This window comes from Phocoena sinus, chromosome 2 (genome assembly GCF_008692025.1).
Source record: "Phocoena sinus isolate mPhoSin1 chromosome 2, mPhoSin1.pri, whole genome shotgun sequence".
NCBI lineage: Eukaryota > Metazoa > Chordata > Mammalia > Artiodactyla > Phocoenidae > Phocoena > Phocoena sinus.
Window position 1 is genome coordinate 73,002,028 of NC_045764.1, and position 23,330 is coordinate 73,025,357.

The following is a 23,330-nucleotide window of genomic DNA, read 5'->3' on the forward strand; positions in this document are numbered from 1 at the left end:
CAACTCTGGGTGATGGGCATGGTCCTGGCTCTCAAAGGAGTTTTTTAAAAGAGAAATTTGTATTTTAACCTATTATATTAGAAGGATCTTATTTGTAATACTTCTTTTTTCTGCACTGGATTGTAGGGTGGAAGCAAAATTAGAACACTGGTATATAACAGGTCTGAGACAGCAAGATATTGTACCATCACTTGTGGCTTCAATTGGCGATACTGCATCATCCTTGCTTAAAATTGAATTTGAAACCAATCCAGAGAATAGTACTGCTGACCAGACTCTGGTTGTTCAGTCTCAGCCTGTGGAGGTCATCTACGATGCTGTGAGTACAAGGAGAAAGTGAATCCTTATTAAACAAGTCTTATGCTTCTGACATATGGTTTTCTTCTTTTTTCCTTTTCATATTTAACCTTAATTTACTTAGCAGTTCAGTTTACTGACACTTTTTTCTTGATTAAAGAGCAGTACATGTTTAGCAGTTAATTTTGATTTTTCATATGCTACAGATTTTTTTCTACTGTATGCTTATGTTAATTTTTTTTAAAAAGTAATATACCCTTAAAGAAGTCTGTGTTTTTATTATACTGGCTAACTACTCACAAATAACTACACACCAGTTTCCTACCCCAGTTTCCTTTTGCTTATTTTCCCTTTCTCTTCAATGTTTGGAACCAATTTAAAAAGCTTCAGCAGCAAATGAAAGAATTTTAGATACTGTTCATGTGAGAAAAAATCATTGCCATTTCTTTGCTGTTGAAAATGCTCGCTCCAGTTCTGTATCTGTAGCTCCATCTTTATTCAGACTCTCTTAACTCATCTTGCGTATCACTCGTTCTATCACTTGTAGGTTGGCCCCACTCTGTCATTGAGATCCCTGACTTATTTTTACTGTACAGTTTAGAAGTAAATTCACAGTGTGGGTGGGAGGCAGAACTTACTGTATTCTGTGATTTTTTTAAAAAATTTAAAAAAATTTAAATTGTGGTAAAATAGATAGAACATAATTTCCCATCTTAGCCATTTTTTAAGTGTATAGTTCAGTAGGGTTAAGTACATTCACACCATTTTACATCCAATGCCCAGAACTCATTCTTTCTTGCAAAATGTCTGAATTTAAGTTCAAGTTTTGGGTGTAGGTAAGGACTGAACAGCCTTCTTATTTCCTCTCTAAACTTCAAAGTGCAGGAGAATCCAGTTGCAGTATAGAGAGGTGGAGTTTCACCTTCTAATCTGGAGGCTAAGTCTAGAAGTAATGCCCCATTGCTACATCAATGTGATACCGTAGAACATACTTAAGGTCACCTTAACGATATGCACACATTTGTTGCCTTTCCAATAAGGTGAAGTGGGCTATACCTTTTTTCAGGTTCCCTTTCACTCCAGAGGGAGATGTAGTAGGGTAGATTGTCTTTGGAGGTGCCACCTCAGTTCAGAGCCAGAGTTGATTAGAATTAAACTGAAACTTTAAATTTTGTAATATAGAAAGTACTCTGTATAACTTGTTTGTATTTTAAATGATTTTACAGAAAACCATCAATGCAGTGGTTGAATTCTTTCAGTCAAATAGGGGATTAGATCTTGAGCAAATAACATCAGCTACATTGATGAAGCTGGAAGAAATTAAAGAGAGAACAGCTACAGGTAAAGAATTTGACTGCATAAATGTCATCTAAACTCTCAAAATTTTTTGCTGTTCTACTGTAAATACTATGTTTAAAATAGTGTAGGTAGTTTTTTGTCAAATATACCTGCCAGACTGGGTGAGAAAGAGAGTAATATGGGGCACAGGTGATTCTGTCTGCTGTTACCTTCAGGAACCTGTGCTGCAGAGTGAACTTGAGCTGGAAAACATCCCTGTCTCAGTTCTTAAGCAACTGTTCACCGTACTGTGTGTGAATCGAGTTTTAAAGATACATACTTTTGTGCATTATGGCCTCTAATCTTAAGCCACCTACTGTATATGGTTACTTAACTAAAGAAATAATGAATTTTTCTATCTCTGGCTAAACTACTAGCTGTGTTGGGTTTATTATATTATGCAATATGATTGTTTCTCATTGACCATATGCAATTTCACCTTACACACTGAATGGAGAATCTAATCTGTGAAAAGAACTTCTCCAAAGTGATCTTCTTATTCTCGTTGTTAATAATGTAATTACATATTTCAATTTGACTGCATAATCTTTCATCATTTCTTTTTCTTCTTTTAGGACTTACACATATTATTGAAACCCGAAAAGTTCTTGATTTAAGGATAAATCTGAAGCCCTCGTATCTAATAGTTCCACAGACAGGTTTCCACCATGAAAAGTCAGATCTTCTCATCTTAGATTTTGGTACATTTCAGGTAGGTGTATATGCATTTCTGTCTGCCCATTTTTGCTCAGTTAAGCAGCTAGCTGTCTGACAGTATGCTGTTTTTCCCTCAGAGTTCACTTAAACTAAACCTAGACTTATTTCTTGTCAGCGTTTTGTCAAGCCTAGCTTAGATTGTGCAGTTTGTATGTATCTTACCGCTATTAAAAAAACAACAGCTAACATTTTCTGAAATGGTGGATGATTTGACATTGAGGACTGGCTTACTGCTGTCTTTTCCTAATTAGAGAGAAGCACTCCTAGTTTTCAAGCACTCCTAGGTTTCTAGAATCTAATTACATAGTTTTCTTTGTTAATTTATATGTCTTGAGAATAGAAAATTATACAGATATGAATATATGTTTGTTAAATCACTGACATCAACTAAGTAGAGTACGAGAACTCTTAAGGGTTTGGGTGTTGAACCTCCTAGAAGTCCAATCTTTTGAGAAAAAGTGAAGATTTCAAAAAATGTCCTGAATTGATCCTTGCTTCCTTTAGGAAGAGGGAAAAGCAAATCGAGATTGGAGCTGAATTCTAATGGCCTAATTATTCTAGTTATATAGTGGGGAGAGGAAGGAATAAAACCTTCTGTTTCATGGTGAAGAGTTTAGGATAGCTGGTAGGGAAGCTTGAGCCACAAGTGGTGACAACTGCTGAGAGCCAGGAAGAGTCGCATGTCTAGACGGGTTATTTGAGATAGACGGCTGTGTAACTCATCTTGTCATTAATTTAAATGTGCTGAGGGGCTTCCCTGGTGGCGCAGTGATTGAGAGTCCGCCTGCCGATGCAGGGGGCGCGGGTTCGTGCCCCAGTCCGGGAGGATCCCGAGTGCTGCAGAGCGGCTGGGCCTGTGAGCCATGGGTGCTGGGCCTGCGCGTCCGGAGCCTGTGCTCCGCAGCGGGAGAGGCCACAACAGTGAGAGGCCCATGTACCGCAAAAAATAAAATAATGTAAAATAAATGTGCTTTGCACCTGTTACCCAAACGTAATAGAGATGTATGCTGAAATGGTATATTCCTAATAAAATATTTGCTAATAATTATTAGAAAATTAAGCAAAATATGAATTCATTAAGGGCAATGTTTTAATTGTATTTAGGCTTTAAGAAAACACAACTAAAGTATGTTGATATAAAGATTTTTCTGTTAAAAAAATTGAAGGTTTTTCTCCATTTCAGCTTAACAGTAAAGATCAAGGTTTGCAGAAGACTAGTAATTCATCTCTGGAAGAAATAATGGATAAGGCATATGACAGGTTTGATGTGGAAATAAAAAGTGTGCAACTACTCTTTGCAAGAGCAGGTAAACTGTTGCTCAGTTTTCAGGATCTTGAAATTATGTTGAGTAGCATTGGTAAATAGATATGCATGTTTACATGTATATCAACCCTGATAACATTTGAACACATATACTGTTGGTCACTTAAGGGAACCAAATAGGAGCCCATCAGTGAAAATCTTTGTCACAATTACAGAGATGTGGCTGTTCATCTTAGGGTACTTAGTACCATTTGAATCTAAGTCCAGTCATTGCCTGTTTTTTTTAAAGTGACATAAAACTGCCCAGAATATGGAATAGAAGTTGCAGTTGGCTTATGTTCCTCTGTCCCAGTGTGTTTGGGATGTCTCAATGTTGTTTTCCCTTGCTGCCTTTATTTTTAAATATTTTACTATTAGCCTAGTCTTTATTTGAGTAGTAGTATGTTTTTTACTTTTGTAGATACCTGAGAAGTATGGATATAGTCTTTAAACCCTAAAAGTAGTGAATTTAATTATTTTCCAAAAGGTTTGGTGGTTTCTACTGCTTAAATGAAGATTGTTGGTTCTCTGTATTTCTTTAGTTTCTAGAAGCAATAATAGATATTTGCAAAATATCCTTGAGTATATCACTCTGTGGTAGGTCACTGAAGGAAAGGACATAGTTTCTGTGTGCAGAGTGTATACTATAGTGGGAGTGATGAGATTTATTAAAATGTAAATATATAATGCTCTACGTAGTTTTATAGGTTGAGCCTATTAATTCCTTGAAGAGAAGTACCTATACAGACCATTAAAGCTGCCTTTTCTTTTGTATGTACTTAATAATAATTGTTTGAATTATAAGCAATAAAAAATGTCCATTCATTGCCATCAGTTAAGATCTGTGTAGAGTTCTTTCAGTCATTGGAAGTTTGTCTTTGGAACCTTCTTATTTGGAAGATTTTGTCATAAAATCTTGCTTGATAAAACTCATTTTTGCTTTAGAATTATTGCACTTAGGACCCCCAGAAACCTCTTTTTTTTCTTGTCTTTCCCTGTTTTTTCCTTTTTTCACTGCAACCCCCCAACCTTGATCTCTAATTCTGGAATCAAGGCAGTAAATTCTTAGGTTGTTTTCCCTGTTTGCTTTAAAATGTAAGATGTTATTAGAAAACATTCTTCAAATAAATGTTTAAAATTATTTTTATATCATAGTCTTTGACTTTTGTCGATCTGTGTTAAAAAATATAGGTCATTTAGCTTGTATGTTGAAAGAAGTAAAAGTCATCATTGAATATATTTGTTAATTATTTTCTAATAGGTTACTTTTCCATAGAACATCTGATAATCTAAAACTAATAAAAACTAGTCATTTAATTTAAAAAATTTTTTTAAGATGAAAACTGGAAAAAGTGTCGATTTCAGCATCCATCAACTATGCATATATTGCAACCCATGGATATTCATGTTGAGTTGGCCAAGGCAATGGTGGAAAAAGACATTAGAATGGCTAGGTAATGTATGAGTTTCCTTTATATTATAAAATCAACAAGGTGAAATATATCTGCATCAGTTACTGAATTTTAAGAAAGCAAAGCTAGATTTCTGAAGGACAGAAAAAAATAATGATTATCTTACAGCAGAAATACATTTTAAAGGAAATGTTTATTTGAATTATATATCACCTCTCTTATTTCAGAAGTACTTGGGCTTTTACATTTTGTGAAAGTTGGTTATTCCTGTTTTTGAATGGATCGAATTCAAGGTTCAATACTGAAATATAAAATCTTCAAAAATTATAGGCTCTTTTGATTATGGAACCATATAAAATCTTGAGAATAATCTATGGGAATGGAAAGTAGAAACTGAATTTTGAATTTAAGTAGATAATTATGAAATTATCTGCTGCCTTCTTAATAACAGTTTTGTTGAAGTATTATTGACGTTTAATATGCTATGTTTGTTTAAAGTGTACATTTTGATAAGTTTTGACGTAAGTATTTATCTATGAAACCATCACCATAGTCAAGGTAATGAACACATCCATCATCCTCAAAAGTCCTTGTGTCCCATTGTATTCTCTCCCTCACATCCCTACCTGCTAACTCCTCTCCCTTCAATCCCCAGGCAACACTGATCTTTCTGACACTAAAGGTTTGTTAGAGTTTTCTAGAATTTTATATAAATAAAATCATAGAGTTGTAATTCTTTTTTTTTTGACTTCTTTCATTCAGTATAATTGATTAGAGATTTATTCGTATGTGTGTCTTTAGTTCATTGATACTCTTTATCAGTTGGAGGTTAAACCAACTGTGCATTACTAGATAAAGCTCTTTTAGTAGTAATGTATTATTTTTTTTAAATGTTGGACTTGGCTTGCTAAAATTTTGTTATGAAGTTTTAAAACCTTACTTTTCTGTTTATGAGGGATATTGATCTGTGCTTTTATTTTCTTGTTTTGGCATCAATGTATCAGGCTTCATAGAGGGAAGTTGTGTAGAATTGGTATTTTTTCCTTCTTATATGTTTGGTAGAATTCGCCTGTGAAGCCACCTGGGCCTGGAGTTTTCTTTTTTGGGGGAGGGTTTTTAACTACAAATTAAGTTTCTTTAACTTAAATTCAATTTCTTTAATAGATATACGGCTGTTCAGATTATCTGTTTTTTTGAGTGATCTTTGATAGCTTGCATTGCAATGAAAAAGTTTGTCTTTCATGTCTTAGTTGTTGAGTTTATTGTTTTAAAATTGTTTATAATATTTCCATCTTACCTTTTTAATACCTGGAGAATTTGTAGTGTTGCTGTTTCTCTCACTCTTGATATTAGTAACTTGTACCTTTTCTCTGTTTTTTCTGATCAGTCTGGTTAGAGGTTTATCAATTTTGTTGATCTTCTGAAAGAATCAGCTTTTGGTTTCAAATATTTTCTCTATTGTATTTGTTTTTTATTTCGTTGATTTCCACTCTCACATACAGTATTGCTTTTTTGTTTTGCTTACTTTGGGTTTCATTTGTTTTACTCTCCTAGTTTCTTAAGATGGAAGCTGAGACCATTCAATTGAGACCTTTCTTCTTTTCTAATACAGGCATTTAGTGCTTTAAATTTCCCTTGAAATGCTGCTTAACTGTGCCCTACACATTTTGAAACTCTTCAGTCAGTAGACTGGGTATTTGTACAACTTCAGTCATTTGTTTCCCATCTTTCAACTTTCCTTTGTTGACTGATGTCCAGTGTCTTTGAAACAGTTGTTTCACATATTTTGTCCATTATTTTAGTTATTTTAGTTGGGAGGGTTTATCTAGTCCCTCTATTTGGGATGATATTAGTTTTATGCAATGTTTCAGAAATAATAAAGAAGCATCTCACATTTTTACAGTGCTTTTAATTTACAGAGTACTTTCACAGAAAGTTCAATCCTTTGAGGTAGGAACAGCTAACTGGCCTCTTTTGAACATTAGTGGTTGCATTATACAGAAAAATCATTCTTCGTTTAGTAGTTAGGCATCTGTCCGCTTGAGCTGTTCACAGCTTAGTTAGGAAGTCAAAGATAAACAACCTGAAAAGAGCTTTATGAGCAGCTGATAGCTGCCACAAAGTTGTTAGGACAAGCAAACCCAGGCAGTTAGTTGTAATAGGGAAGCAGAAGAGAAGCACGTGCTCAAAAGTAAGCACCTGATGAAAGCACAACAGTCATTCAGCAGTAAGTAAAACAGATAGCCTTCTCATGGAGCTTATATTTTAACCAGAGGAGACATAAACAAGTATACATATGCTATGTCAGGTGCTGATAAATGCTATGAAAGGAAATAATGGGAGGTGAGGGGATAGAGAATGATGGGGTACTCTTTGATGTTCAGAATGAGAAATTTTTGATACCAGGAAATGTTATGTATAGTGTTTTAGGTTTTAAAACATTTGAAAATGTCTTCCTAAAAATTAGTTAACTTAAGGTTTGGCTGCTTAAGAAGGATACAAAACTTGGCTTACATAGAGCTTCCCATTCCCTGACAATGTTGAGGCATTAATGTAATTAGATTAAAACATATCCAAAGTAACTTTGACCCCAGAATGTAGTCTCTTCTCCATTCCCTTCCCCACCTCCATAGTATAGAGAAGCTGGACCTTGAAACCTTATAGTTGAATTAATTATGTTTTTAGATTTAAAGTATCTGGAGGGCTTCCTCTGATGCATGTGAGAATTTCTGATCAGAAGATGAAAGACATGCTACATTTGATTAACAGTATACCCTTGCCACAGAAATCATCTGCACAGTCTCCAGAGAGACAGGTAAATGGAGATAATAAAAATGCTAAATATCTTTATATTTGTATATATGGTGATTTTTTTTTCATCTTTTTGTGAGCTGTTTTGTTTTTCAGTATTGTTTAGGGCCAGTTTCCTTTATTTGATACATTTTTGAGGTTTAATGTGGTTGATTCTGTACAGAACTGCATATGGCATTGAATAAATAAAGACTAGCCTATTTTCATTTTGGAGTGGTGGTAGAAAGTCTGTTATAGGAAATAATGGAAAGAAAGATACATAAATGAAAGGAAAAATGTTTTTCAAATTTAGGAAATGTGTTTTAAATAAAGCTAAATATAGAAATCTTTAAAATGTTGCAAAATAAAATGATCATTATAAAATCTTCTTATATGTTAGACTTAAAAGTTCTAGATCACTTTACTTGGAATTGATCTTTACAACATAAATGTTGGACTTCCATTTACTTTGAAATGAAATTTGAGAGCCAACTAATGTCGATACCATTTTCGAGGGACCTGTCAAAAAGATGTATAATTAATATTGTAATAGACAGCAATAGACTTACCTACTAGAGTTATACATGGTTCTGCCCTTGTAAATGCAGGTGGTGGTCTTAATAATAAGTAAACTCCAGCCAGCCATTAGTTGATTGCATAACGTTCTTTGTTGGAAGATTTGTGTGCTGTGTATGTGTCTTTCCATTTCTCTCTATCCTCTATTACTTTTTCAGTATTTCTCTCATTTATGTACATTTAATCCTGCTAAATTAGTATGTTTAGAAAACTTTTTGTATTATTTTCTAGGTATCCTCAATTCCTATTACACCAGCTAGTACAAAAGGCCTACTTGGTGCGCCACTGTTGCTAGATGGAGTGGAATCAGGTGAGGAAGGTAAAATGTTCTCTATTAACCAAACCTAGAGATAAACTTTTCAGAAAATAAAGTGAAAGTGTTATAGTAGTTTACTGGCTTTATTTCTAGTTGTGCTACTAAGCAACAGTGAGACTTTGAGTCATTTATTTTTATTTAAGGCCAAGTTTCTTTGTTTGAATAAAAGTATTTTTGTGATTGACAGTGTTTAAGATTCTAAATAAGCTGCTTTTTTTTGCCCTGATCTCTACTTGATTCTTTTCTCTATCTCTGGTCTAACTGATCTTTTTTCATTTTGAACTAGAATGTAAACTTTATGAGGACAAGGATAATGTCTGTCCTGGTCACCCTGGTGTCCTTAGTGGTTAGTACAGATGGATATGTGATAGATGATACCCAGTAAATATTTTATTGAAAATTGAATGAATAAACTAAAGTGAGAAACAATCAGAAGTGTTGAAGAAGAAAATAGAAGGGCTGTTTGAGTTTATATATGATTATCCCATGCCAGGTTGAGTCACTCTGTGGGACTTAGAAAGAAGCTATATTCTGATTCTGAATATGAAGGTTATGTCTAATAAATGAATTTTACTTTTGAGAGATTTCAGTTTGAGTGTTTTATGCAGTTTTCGATGGACATTCCCTCAAGTCAATTGTCTTCTTCCTTTAGAGTCAGATGATGAGTATTTTGATGCTGAGGATGGAGACACACAGACTGGTAAAAGTATGAAAGTGTCAGACATAAAAAAGGTTGCTGAGGCCCCAAATGAGGAGCTCATTAATCTTCTACTGAAGTTTGAAGTTAAAGAAGTATGTATATTTGTTTTGTCCATAAACAAATATATTCTTGTTACTGCTGTCCTTATAAACTGTCTCATGCTAGACCCAAACATTAAGTATATTTAAAATGTGGTACTCTATCTTCCCTACTGCCACCCCACACACACACACATACTTCTAAGAAAATGAAATGTTATTTTGTAAAAACTGATACAAATATGATCTGTGGTATATCTGATCTATTCTGGAAAAGCTCAGGACTCTTAGTTAGGATTTTCTTTTCTGTAGAAAATTTCTGTGACATGTTTAATATTTTTCAACTTTTAAGCCAAATAATATAGTTTATTGTCATGTTTATAATTTAGAAAAATGTAAGCAACCTAAATTTGCAACATGGCTTTTACAGCCATTGAAAGTCTGGTAGTAATAAAAGAAAACATCGACATCGAGAGATGGTCACCGCATATCTTTATTTGGGGAAAAAAAAAAGCGATTACAATTCCAAGGATATTATGATTCCATTTAGAAAATAAACACACACATACACACTTTTTTTTAAATAAATGACAGTGTTCATCTCTGTGTGGTGGGATTATAGTTTTTCATTCCCACCTGTTTGCTTTTATATATATTAAAAATTTTTTAAATGAATACGCATTGCTTTGAAATAAAACAAAAGGTATAAAAAGGAGGTATTTCTTACTGACTGCTTTATATCTAAGTATTATTGGCATTTGTTTAAAGAAAGATATGTTCTCCATGTTTAGACTTCTTTGACTTCTCTCTTTCTCTCATACTCCCGTCTAACATATCAGAAAACCCCTTGACTTTACCTTCAAAATGTATTCAAATGATTGTTCTTCCCTTCCACAGCTATTGCACTGTCCACGTCACCATCATATCTTGATTGGACTATTGCAGTGGCCTCTTGTCTCTCTGCTTCCATCATGTACTCTGTTCTGTAGCTAGAGTGATACTATTTTTAATCTTTTCTTAAAAAAATATTTATCCTTTTGACTGCATTGGGTGTTAGTTGTGGTATGCGGGATCTTTTGTTGTGGCATGCAGGCTTCTCTCTAGTTGTGGCGTGCAGGTTTTCTCTTTCTAGTTGAGGCATGTGGGATTTCAGTTCCCCGACCAGGGATCGAGCTGTGTGCCTTGCATTGGAAGGCGGACTCTTCACCACTGGACCACCAGGGAAGTCCCTAGAGTGGTTGTTTTAAAGGCAAAGTCAGTTCATGCCATTGCTTTGCTCATAACCCTAACACAGGCTTCCCATGTCACTCACAGTAAAGGGCTAAATTCTTCCCATGGCCTACAAGTCACACCATGTGACTTCTTTGGCTTCATCTGCTGTTCTCTTCTTCCTTGCTCATTTTGCTTCAGCCATATTTCATTTATTCCTTCCATAAATGTTTATCAAGTGTTGTCATGTACCAGGCATTGTTTTAGATACTAGAGCTACAGCAGTAAGCAGAGTTCTTCCACATGGAGCTTACACTTGCCTTTTGTTCTTTCTTGTATACCAAAGCATATTCTTTGTGCTTGCTGGTTCCTTTGTCTGGAAAACTCTTTTCTTGCATGACTTGCTTCTTTACTTCCTTTAGAAATGCCATCTTATTGGAAAGGCCTGACCACACAACACAAAATAGCAACCTTTTCTTTTCCTCATCCTCCCTAGAATGTAAGCTTCTTGAAGACAAGGACTTTGTCTGTCCTGGTCATTTTGATGTTCTTAGTGGCTGGCACACCCTCATACATGGAAGATGATACTCAATAAATATTTTATTGAGTATTGAATGAATGAACTAAAGTCATAAACAATCAAAATCATCTAAGAAAAAATAGTGCTATTTGAAATATTTTTCCCAATTTGACCTTTTTTTGCCATTCCGAAGTTTTAAATATTTCTGTGGTGAAATCTAATTTTTCCTTTATATTCTAGTTTTAGTGTGTGTTTAGAAAATTATCCTCCATTACAAAAATATTTACCCATGATTTTATTTATTATTTTATGATTTTAATGCTTTCATTTAAATCATTGATTTATTTGAAATTTATTTTTGTATATCAATTCAGTACTGAATATCTTACTGTACTGTTTTATTGTTTCTGTTTTTCAGTTGACGCTCCTGATTTTTCTTAGGTATATGATTATATCACTGCTAATAATATTAGTTTTTGCTTTTTTTTCAGCATTTATATTTTTCCAGTTATTGTGGCTGGCTTATAGGTTTCCCCAAAATCTGATAGTTCAAAACAGCTATTTTTATCAAAACAGCTATTTTATCTTGCTAATAGTTTTGTGGGTTAGGGATTGTGGAAGGGCCCAGCTTAGTCATTTTTGCATGTAGTCTTTCACATGCCTTCAGTCACATTTGACTAGTGTAGCAGTGACCCGAGCTCTCAGTGGGCCTCATGGCTCACTCATGAGGCTGGCGGTTGGTGCTGGATGTTGGCTGGGACCTTGGCTGGGACTTCTGACCACAGTACCAACTCACGGCCTCCTGACCATGGCAGCTTCAGGGTAGTTGAACTTTTTACATGGCAACTAGCTTCCCCCAGAATAAGAAATCCCAGGTGGAAGTTTCATGGCCTTTTTTTGCGGTATACGGGCCTCTCACTGCTATGGCCGCTCCCGTTGCGGGGCACAGGCTCTGGACGCGTAGGCCCAGTGGCCATGGCTCACGGGCCCAGCCACTCTGCGGCATGTGGGATCTTCCCAGACCAGGCCACGAACCTGTGTCCCCTGCATCGTCAGGCGGACTCTCAACCACTGCGCCACCAGGGAAGCCCTGTACTCTGTTGATTGAAGCAGTCACAACCCTGCCCAAATTCTGCGGGGGTGGGGCGAAGACCTCCATCTCTTGACGGAGATCAAAGAACTTGGATGTTTTAAAAATGGCAACATATATGTTTTATTTTTCATTGGCTAAATATACTGGCTATCATTTCTACAATAAATTTGAATAGTAGTGTAATAGTAAATGTTGTTGTCATACTTTTTGACATTAATGGAGATGATTCTTATATCACCAGACATGACTTTTAGTTTTGAGGTAAAGATTTTTAAAAATCATATTCAGGGGCTTACCTGGTGGCGCAGTGGTTGAGAGTTCGCCTGACGATGCAGGGGACACGGGTTCGTGCCCTGGTCTGGGAGGATCCCGCATGCCGTGGAGCAGCTGGGCCCGTGAGCCATGGCCGCTGAGCCTGTGCGTCCGGAGTCTGTGCCCCGCAACGGGAGAGGCCACCACGGTGAGAGGCCCGCGTACCGCAAAAAAAAAATTATATTCAGGAAGAATTCATACATGCCTATTTTTACTAAATTAAAAAGGTAAATCAATAAGGATATAAAATTTCATCATGATTTTTAGATAGATGTAGTTATATTCTCAATAATAGAGTTTAAGATGATAACTTCCGGGCTTCCCTGGTGGCGCAGTGGTTGAGAGTCCGCCTGCCGTTGCAGGGTACGCGGGTTCGTACCTCGGTCCGGGAAGATCCCACGTGCCGCGGAGCAGCTGGGCCCGTGGGCCATGGCCGCTGAGCCTGTGCGTCCGGAGCCTGTGCTCCACAACGGGAGAGGCCACAACAGTGAGAGCCCCGCGTATAACAAAACAAAACAAAAAAAGCCAAAAAGATGATAACTTTCAATCATGGTAAATAACTTGATGGTAATAGAAGAGTATGAGCAAAATTTCTACTATGGTCATGACTGTATATATGAGGAAGGATTTTGTATTTTTAAGTATGATTCAAAGTACTTATCTGCCTTTCATTGGCTGTCCTGATTGTTTTAGGTGATTTTGGAATTTACCAAACAACAGAAGGAAGAGGATACAATTCTAGTGTTTAATGTTACTCAGTTAGGAACAGAGTCTACAATGAGAACATTTGATTTAACTGCGGTAACTTACTTAAAGAAAATCAGCTTGGATTACTATGAAATTCAAGGTAATAGCCATAAAATTAGAAATAATAGACAGTAACAGATTTAGTATTACTTTTGAGTATCTGAAACACATTCATTTATATAGTAATAATTATAATAAATAATAGCTAGCAGTGTTCTAAGCATTTTATAAATAATAACTCATTTAATCCTTGTAACAATGCTATAAGATAGGCAATGCTATTATCTCCAACTTACACAAGAGGAAACAAAGTCATAAATTGGTTACATAATTTACCCAAGGTCACACTGCTAGTTAGTTAGTGGCTGAACCATGATTAAAACCCTAGAAATCTGCCCCTAGGGTCTGTATTCTTAACTGCTATGATCTACTCAGAGAGTCCATATAAATCCCCTTTATATAGGGAGTATTAATCCCATTTTACAAACAAAGGAAGGTTAAATAAAGAGAGATTAAGTGAGTTACTCAAGATCATGCATCTTACTAATAGAAAAACCTAGAATTTATCTCTGGTCTTATAATATTGAAGTTCTTACTCTTTTGATTCAATAGTGTTCATATATCAGAAGCAGCATCAGGTTATGAAAATGAAAATGGTGGGACATAAAATTAATTCTTTCAGAAGCTTTTATGGTTTATGCATTTCAGTGTACATCTTGTATACTCATTGGATGAGGAATGAAGGAATGGATGAATCTACAGTAATTAAGGTTACCTAATATTTGCCAAGTATTTTAATCAAATATAAAGACCTATTTTTTTGTTATTTTTTAAATAGCTCTAACTAAAATTAACCTCAGCTTAGAAGAAAAATGTTTTATGTGTTAGTAAGCTCCTATAAGCACTGTGGAGAGATGGAGTTTACATTATTGTCTTAAGGGGAAAAATACAAATAATAAATTTTCTAGGCTATATTTTCCTTTAGAGAAGGTTATTTCAATGGAAAATTCTGAGATATCTCAGAAACAGGAGTTATAAAACTGCAAATAATAAAAGATGGATAAAAGAGTGGATAAATCACTTATCCCTCCATGGCTTCTGGAGGTAGTTCCTTGGGACATGTACATGAGGATATAGAGGACATCTGGTGGTACCTGTTGTTTTTAAATTTAAAGAAATTTAACAATTCCCCTCCCTTCAAAAAACTATTTCCTCTTCTGTGTAAGCCTTCTCTTAGTCTAAACAAAGGAAAATTATTTAAATTTCTTTAATATGAATGAAATTTTAGAGCTCCATAGAATACTACATGTTTTTCTAGTTCAACCTCATTGTTATGTAGTTGAGAAAACTGAAGTTAAATAGCTTTTGGTAAAGGTAGAGATGAATTAGAATTCAAATTTCCTGATTCTTAACACCCGTAGCCTTACGAATGCACATATGGTCTTAAAAACATCTAGCGAAGTTTTGATTACTTTTGAACGCAGATGTACGATCAGAGAAAATAAATACAGTATGCATGTTTTTAAGTAAGTTGGATGTCAGAGGTAAGGTAAGGATTTGGATTGGCTTATTTCTTTACCAGTGATGACCTTAATATTTAATAACCATGAAAATATGTGCAGGTAGTTTTTTAAAGCTTAATTAATAAAATTTTTTAAGAAGAAAAGGACATGTTGGAAGTTCCAAATGTAAAAAAGAGCAATTTATTTGAAACACTTTTTTTTTCTTTTTCTTTAATCTAGGGTCCAAAAAGAAGCCCCTTCACTTGATTAGCTCTTCTGACAAACCTGGATTAGATCTCTTAAAAGCGGAGTACATTAAGGTAAGGGTCATAGAATGTTTATATATTTATTGTATACTGTAAACTGTCCTCTGGAAGGAAAAAGATGACAGTAGATTATTAAAGGCTCTTGTGTATCATAGGTTTGAATCATAGGGATATCTACTGTTTCTCTTTCCATTTGCACACCTCTTTCTCTTTCACTCAAGTAAGGACTAGGATTTTACAAAGTCACACTTCTTGTCCACAAAGATGGAAGCCTGGGGTGAAGTAGGTCCTACTACTGTCTTCTGGGGCACATTCACCTACCTACATTCATTGTATGTGTAGGTGATATTTGGCTAAGTATCCTACATCAAAAGGGATAAAGTCAAATTGAATTTGGTTCAGAAGAGAATTGCCCGGATTCGGAAGGACTCAAAAATATGTTATATGAAGAATGTTGAAGAGTGTTATATGAACTGATGGTATTCAGCTTCATTCAAGATTAGTTGATTTATTTAATTATTCAATAACTGTTGAACGTCTTTTGTGTCAGGTTGTGTTAGGATACAGAGATGAAAAACATTCTTTGTTCTCAAGGAATTTGTAGACCAGTAGGGAGATAGGTAAACAACAATTAAAATATAATGTGTTTTATGGATGCCATGGGGGGAAAGTGGCAGGGGGTGGGTGGTGTGATGAATTGGGAGATTATGATTGGAATGTATACACTGATGTGTATAAAATGGATAACTAATAAGAACCTGCTGTATAAAAAAATAAAATTCAAAAAAATATATAATGTGTTTGATTCTTTAATAAGGAAGAACACAAAGCATTATGGGAGCAGGGAGGCAGGGATATTGATCTAGCCAGAAGGCTTCTCACAGGGGGTAAAACTTTGAATTTACTGTGTATGTTCCCAAGGGACATAACTTGAACCAATTGGTTATTATGATAGGAGATAGATTTTAAAAAATATGTATTAATTTACCAATTGATTATTTATTTATTTTATTTTTTTTGGCTGCACCGGGTCTTAGTTGTGGCCCGCAGGATCTTCATTTCGGCATGTGGGATCTTTAGTTGCGGCATGCATGTGGGATCTAGTTCCCTGACCAGGCATTGAACCCGGGCCCCCTGCATTGGGAGCACGCAGTCTTACCCACTGGACCACCAGGGAAGTCCCAGGAGACAGATTTTTGATTCAGTGTGAAGACCTCATTAAATCAAACTTCTCTAAAGTTTGGATTTCTAAGAAAATGAGGTTTCTTTCACTGGAGATATCCTAAAATAGACTTGCTTAAGACTTTCTAAAGGTATTTAAACATTAGGTGATAGATGGGCTAGACTACCTTTAAACCTTCTAACCCTCAGAGTTTATCATTCTGATCCCTAGCTGCAGTTTCCCAAAAGTGAATGATGCCATGCTCTCCTCTGTTTGAAGAGGACAAGTTTTTACTCATGATAAATAAATAGGTTTGGATGTAACTTCATAATAATGATAATAAAATTAAATATATAATGTATTTTAAAATAGTTATAACTAAATATAAATAAATTAAGTACAGATTATAAGTAAGTGATTCATTTACTTTGGTCTTAATTCCTTCTTTAGAACTTTTTTTTTCTTTCTTTTTTTTGTTTTTTTTAGGCTGATAAGAATGGACCCAGTTTTCAAACTAGTTTTGAAAAAACTGAACAAACACTTAAGGTAAGAAATTCTGTTAAAAGAATAGATCCTGTTTGAAAATAACCTACTCTGTAAGTCTTGAGTATCCTTTGAGGAACCATTAAAAGTTATAAATTACCCTCATAAATGTCTACCATGCTCTGTGTTTATGATTCAGGATAATAATACTGTTATTTAACTCACTGTATCACATCCTAATTATTTCTAAAGGAGGGAATGCTGTAGATGAGGGAACTTTGATTTACAAAGAACCAACAGGATTCTGAACAAACCAAACTAGATACTGTCTTTTAATGCAGGGTTCAGAAAGTATGTGAAATATAAGGAGAGATGTTGAGTACTTCTGGAGCTATACTAAGGTACTCAAGTAGAGGAAGAAGAGGCAAAATGTAATTTTAGGATACAGTAAAAAGAAAATGAGAGAAATGAGTTTCAGATTATACTTTTGAGAGATGGGAAATCTGTTGAATATTGAATCTTCCTTTTAATAATTTTTATATCCACTTAGTGTCTTGAAGCAATGAAAAGAAGTCCTTTTGTATAAAAAGTGATTATTAAAAAATTTCAACTTGCTATTAGAAAATCTTATATTCTTTAAAGCAATTTGTGTTGCTATTTTAGGTTTCTGGAGTTACTGTTTTTAAAAATATATTTTCTCCTATAAGCTATATATTCTTTATTTTTAAATGATAGGACCATAATTGTGGTTTTAGAAGATTATTTAGTGACTGAGAACTCACTCTTAATTGCATATTTTATATTTAAATCTCATGAATGTCACATTTGAAATCTTTGTTTTTTTAACATCTTTATTAGAGTATAATTGCTTTACAGTGTTGTGTTAGTTTCTGCTGTACAAGAGAGGGAATCAGCTGTATGCATACATATATCCCCATATCCCCATACTTTATGGGGATTCCCTTGTATGTTATTTGTTGCTTTTCCCTTGCTGCTTTTAATATTTTTTCTTTGTATTTAATTTTTGATAGTTGGATTAATATGTGTCTCAGCGTGTTTCTCTTTGGGTTTATCCTGTATGGTACTCAATGTGCTTCCTGGACTTGATTGACTAATTCCTCTCCCACGTTAAGGAAGTTTTCGACTATAATCTCTTCAAATATTTTCTTAGACCCTTTCTTTATCTCTTCTTCATCTGAGACCCCTATAATTTGAATGTTGGTGCGTTTAATGTTGCCCCAGAGGTCTCTGACACTGTCCTCAGTTCTTTTCATTCTTTTTTCTTTATTCTGCTTCCTGGCAGTTATTTCTACCATTTTATCTTCCAGCTCACTTATCCATTCTTCTGCTATTGATTCCTTCTAGAGTATTTTTAATTTCAGTAATTGTGTTGTTCGTCATTGTTTGTTTGCTCTTTAGTTCTTCTAGATCCTTGTTAAATGTTTCTTGTATTTCTCCATTCTGTTTCCGAGATTTTGGATCATCTTTACTATCATCACTCTGAATTTTTTCTCAGGTAAGTTGCCTATTTCGTCTTCATTTATTTGGTCTTGTAGGTTTTTACCTTGCTCCTTTGTCTGTAACATATTTTTTTGTCGTTTCTTTTTTTTTTTTTTTTTTTTTTTTGGTATGTGGTGCTCTGTTCCTGTCTTACTGGTTGTTTGGCCTGAGACATCCAGCACTGGAGTTTGCAGGCAGTTGGGTGGAGCTCCCACCACAGGAGCTCAGGCCTGACCTCCAGCCTGGGCACCAAGATCCCGCAAGCTTTTTCTTTTTCCTTTGTGCTTAGTGTAGATGCACTTGCTCATAGGGTGCTGCATGCAGAGGCCTCGCACCCAGCCCTTCACACCAGAGTTCCTAGTGCGAACTGGCTTCTGCTGACACTGTAGCTTCAATGGCCATGTGCAGAGCCATTTGAAGAGCCTGAAATCATTTCTTAACACGGTGGTAATACATGGTGATTCTGGAGTTTCATGTTCTAACTTATATGTTTTATATAATCACAATAATAGTCATTGAAGATTCAAAAAAGTGATATATATATTGAATCTTGGAACGGCCATGACAGGCAGATTGTAGGCTCTATGGTAATTAGGATTGGGAAATGGAGTAATTAGGTTACCTTGATACTCAAATGAACCCCCAAAATGTGTAAGTATAATTTACTCTCCATATATTGCCTGTTTAAGGACTGTGAGTTGTGAGTCTTCCTCTCTTCTCTCTTCCTTTTAAGTGGTATACGGCAGTGATGCAAGCCTAGTTAGGAGCCTTTTGTATACATCATGCAGACTACTGGTATAATTGGCCTGGGAACTAATTTTCTTTTAAAAATATTTCTAGGTGGCTTTTTCATCTTTAAACCTGTTGCTGCATACACAAGCTCTTCTCTCTTCTCTTAATTACCTGACAACCATAATTCCATCAGATGGCCAAAACATGGGTGATACCAAGGAAGTACAAATTTCTACTGAAAAGCAACAAAAAAATTCAGCTCTGCAGAAAAGTATGAAAGACACTGTTTTGTTTCTTGTTAGTAAGAGTTTTAGAATTGTAGAGCTAAATGGGGAATCTTATGAGAGACCATCTGGTTAGTCATGTACATGCCATTTTGCCTACCTTTGTTCTTCCCTTCAAACTGAGTCATACATGGGTGCCTGATATGTAAGATAAATGTAGTTAATACTGTTGTTTAAAAAAAATGTTTTTGTTCTTATTCTGGTGGTGATGGGGGATGCCTTTATATGAGTATTAGGGGAAGAAGACCTGTATTTATTCTGAGCTCTTCCTCCTCTCAGTGGCTCCTGAAAGGACTCCATAGAGGGTTAATCTTCCCTAACATTTTACAGATAAGGAAATCAAGACCCAGAGACATGAGGGCCAGGGTTCAGGGATAGCATCGAATTGGATAAGAGCCCAGCTTTTGGATCAGAAAGAACTCAGTTCAAATCCTGACTCTGCTACTTAAACTATGGGACCATAGGCATGTTATTTAATATTCAGTAACTTCCTTGAGTTTCAGTGTTGTTATCTTTATGTATTTTAAGGTTTTTCTTGCTTTTACATTATCAAAGTAGTACATCTCACTATTAAAAATGCAAACTATATATAAAGAATATATAAAGCAAAAAAAAGTGTTTGAAATACTTAAGAATTTGAGAATTTTAAAATTATTTTAAGCAGAACCATGGTTCACTTAATATAGAGAAGAAACCTTAATAGAATGTATATGACCAGAATCCACTGTGATAGAATTGCTTTGTTTATATGCAGTGATTGTATCCTCTAAGGAGAGTGACATTATTCACTTCAGGCTGTTTGCCAAGTTGAATGCTTTCTGTGTTATTGTTTGTGATGAGAAGAACAATATTGCTGAAATCAAGATTCAAGGTAAAAGTTCTCATGATATTAAAAATTGTTCAAAAGATAAGCTTTTTTGTTTTTTGCAATGCTAAAGTATATATAAAATGGAAGGCTCTGAGCTGTGAAAACTGGATTATTTTATTTTATGACATAATTGGATTGCATGTTTTCTTAACTCTTTGAGAGTTGAACCACACATACTGGTGTTTTGGACCCTTTTGAGAGTTGTCTCAGAGGTGAAAGGAATACTAATGTCAATGTAGGGATGCTGTTGATGAGCTAAGTGTCAACCCAGAATTCAGTTTAAGGTCTGTGAATACACTTTATCTTGGTACAAATGCAAAGCAACCTTATCATGAAGAACAAATCCTCTGAGCCCATTATGTTCTTTTAGGCAAAATCTGCTAAAATGAATGTAGTTTTTTTCTCTGACTCTCTTTACCAGCTCATTGTGATCTGGTAAAGGTAAAGAATATGTTTAAGACAATTCTTGAAGAACTTAAAACCCAGAAAACTAGGGTTTTTCTTTGTTCTTTCTAAACTGGCAGTGCATCTACTAGTCTGAATTTGATTCATGAAACTCTTATAGTCTCCATGTAAATGACTGGATATAAGGTGTAAAGAATTTACTAAAATCCTAAGATAATCTATTTGCACTAGATGTAGTTTTTTCACAGGGTTGAAAATAATTATTTTTTAATGAGTTAACAGGTTTCATTGTTCATAAAACTAAAAATATCTAATATTGCACTTATTTATCAATTGTGAGTTCAAACATTGCTAAATTTATAAAAAATATCACCTACAGAATAAAGTTATGCAATGGAAGAAAAATCTTCAGATCTTATTATGGTATCTATAGAAATTATAATGATATAATTTCTTTTCCAGGACTTGATTCTTCCCTTTCTCTTCAGTCAAGAAAACAGTCACTATTTGCCAGATTGGAAAATATTATTGTCACAGATGTTGATCCTAAGACAGTTCATAAAAAAGTAGGTGATAATAAATCATTAATATATATTGATGATTGAATGTGAGATTTTATTTTAAAATATATTTTATTTTTTAAAATACTAATAAAATATATTTTGATAGAAAAATGTTTCTATAATGATTATAAACCCTTTTAAATTGGAATTTTATTTTGTCATTGTCCATTGGATGGAGTGCATTCAAATCTCTGCTTTTCAGGCTGTGTCAATAATGGGAAATGAAGTCTTTCATTTTAACTTGGATTTGTATCCAGATGCTACTGAGGGGGATTCCTATACTGACATGTCCAAAGTGGATAGTGTGGTGTCACTGAACGTTGGCTGTATTCAGATTGTCTATCTCCATAAATTCCTCATGTCACTTCTGGTAAAATCACTATTTATATATAGATTTTTTTGGCTTAGAAATACTTAAAATAAGTCTGATAATTATGATTATTGCAAATCTTAAAACTTTCAATGTCAGGTTGTGCATTTATTTGATTATTGATGGTATTTATGGATTAATGTAGAGGTCAAAACCTTTCTTTAACAGTTGAAATCTGAATCATATAATGATTTTTGTCTAGCATTGTCTAGAACTGGAATTATTTTTGCTGGAATGTAATGAATCAAATTCTCAAGTGCAAAAACTATTAAAACTGTTTTTTTCTCTGTTCCTCAGCCATATAAGTCTAATTATAATTAGCCCTTGTCAGGTAGCTCATAAATATGGATGGATAATCAGTAATTCTTTCCTAACTAGAAAGATAGGACTAAACTGAAAGTTATTTATTGGAAAAAAATTAGCACATAAATAAAAAGAAGATGGTGTTAGAAATGATGTGCTTGTCCTCCTGTTTGAATTACTCCTTTTATTTTGTGTCCACAGAACTTCCTGAACAATTTCCAGACAGCCAAAGAGGCTCTGAGTGCTGCCACTGCTCAGGCTGCAGAAAAGGCTGCCACAAGTGTGAAAGATTTTGCCCAGAGGAGCTTTCGTGTTTCTATCAATATTGATTTGAAAGCACCAGTTATAGTCATCCCACAGTCTTCCATTTCCACCGATGCAGTAGTGGTAGATCTTGGGTTAATCAGAGTTCACAATCAGTTCAGTCTGATATCTGGTGAAGACTACTCAGACCCTCCAGTAATTGATAGAATGGATGTGCAGCTAACAAAGCTTAAGCTTTCTAGGTATGCTCTTTCAATAATTATGTATTGATATTTAAGTATTATTTAATATTGTCTATGAAATTTTATGACTATTGAAATTCATGCTCAACATACTTCTGTTGCACAGAACTGTCTTTTTTTTTTTTTTTTTCCTGTACCTGGGCCTCTCCCGTTGCGGAGCACAGGCTCCGGACGTGCAGGCCCAGTGGCCATGGCTCACAGGCCCAGCCGCTCCGCGGCATGTGGGATCTTCCCGGACCGGGGCGAGAACCTGCGTCCCCTGCATCGGCAGGCGGACTCCGAACCACTGCGCCACCAGGGAAGCCCCCAGAACTGTCTTTTAATCAGCTTTTTATTTTGAAAAATCTCAAGCCTACAGACAAATTACAAAAATAGTACCTATAATTTTTCAAATAGATTCACCAATTATTTACATTTGCTTTAACTCTGTATATACATATTATTTAAAATATTTAAAAATTTAAAATTTTATTTTTATTCAGGTATGAATGACATACTAGTTTCAGGTATACAACATAATGATTTGATAGTCCTATGTATTGCTAAATGGTCACCATAGTAAGTCTAGTTAACATCCATCACCACACATATTTACAGAAAATTTTTTTCTTGTTATGAGAACTTTTAAGATATATGCTCTTAGCAACTTTCAAATATACAGTACAGTCTTATTAACTATAGTCACCATCATAGGACATCCCCAAGATTTATTTTATAATTGGAAATTAAAACATTTTTTGCTAAACCATTTGAGAATAGATATCTTAATGCTTTGCCCCAGAGTGCTTTAGCATGTGTCTCCTAAGAACAAGGACATTAATCCTCTTACATAATAACCACAATTATCAAATTCTGGAAATTTAACATTGATATAATCTATTATCTAATATGCATTCAATATTCAGATTTTACCAATTATTCCAAGAATTTTCCCCTCAATCCAGGACAACATGTGGCATTTAATTGTATCCTATATTAGTGAGGGGGATTTCTGTACTGATAGACATTTATTCTGGGA

The 23,330-nt window shown here is 34.8% G+C and overlaps 1 protein-coding gene across 3 annotated transcripts in view; it reads left to right on the plus strand.

Annotated features, from left to right (window-relative positions):
* VPS13C (vacuolar protein sorting 13 homolog C) overlaps positions 1-23,330 on the plus strand; it is a 176,398-nt gene that overhangs the window by 66,890 nt on the left and 86,178 nt on the right. For 2 of the 3 annotated variants that reach the window (XR_004348280.1, XM_032621285.1), the window contains exons 18-33: positions 127-319; positions 1,524-1,638; positions 2,211-2,347; positions 3,536-3,659; positions 4,992-5,109; positions 7,753-7,882; positions 8,665-8,752; positions 9,402-9,541; positions 13,315-13,468; positions 15,111-15,190; positions 16,785-16,844; positions 19,122-19,284; positions 20,052-20,168; positions 21,033-21,136; positions 21,336-21,503; positions 22,008-22,312. Coding sequence is in view for 2 of the 3 variants with exons in the window: in XM_032621285.1 (XP_032477176.1) it covers positions 127-319; positions 1,524-1,638; positions 2,211-2,347; positions 3,536-3,659; positions 4,992-5,109; positions 7,753-7,882; positions 8,665-8,752; positions 9,402-9,541; positions 13,315-13,468; positions 15,111-15,190; positions 16,785-16,844; positions 19,122-19,284; positions 20,052-20,168; positions 21,033-21,136; positions 21,336-21,503; positions 22,008-22,312 (2,196 nt within the window). In the remaining variant the exon portion in view is untranslated. The remainder of the gene's footprint in view (positions 1-126; positions 320-1,523; positions 1,639-2,210; positions 2,348-3,535; positions 3,660-4,991; positions 5,110-7,752; positions 7,883-8,664; positions 8,753-9,401; positions 9,542-13,314; positions 13,469-15,110; positions 15,191-16,784; positions 16,845-19,121; positions 19,285-20,051; positions 20,169-21,032; positions 21,137-21,335; positions 21,504-22,007; positions 22,313-23,330) is intronic. The other variant, XM_032621287.1, reaches the window with a different exon arrangement.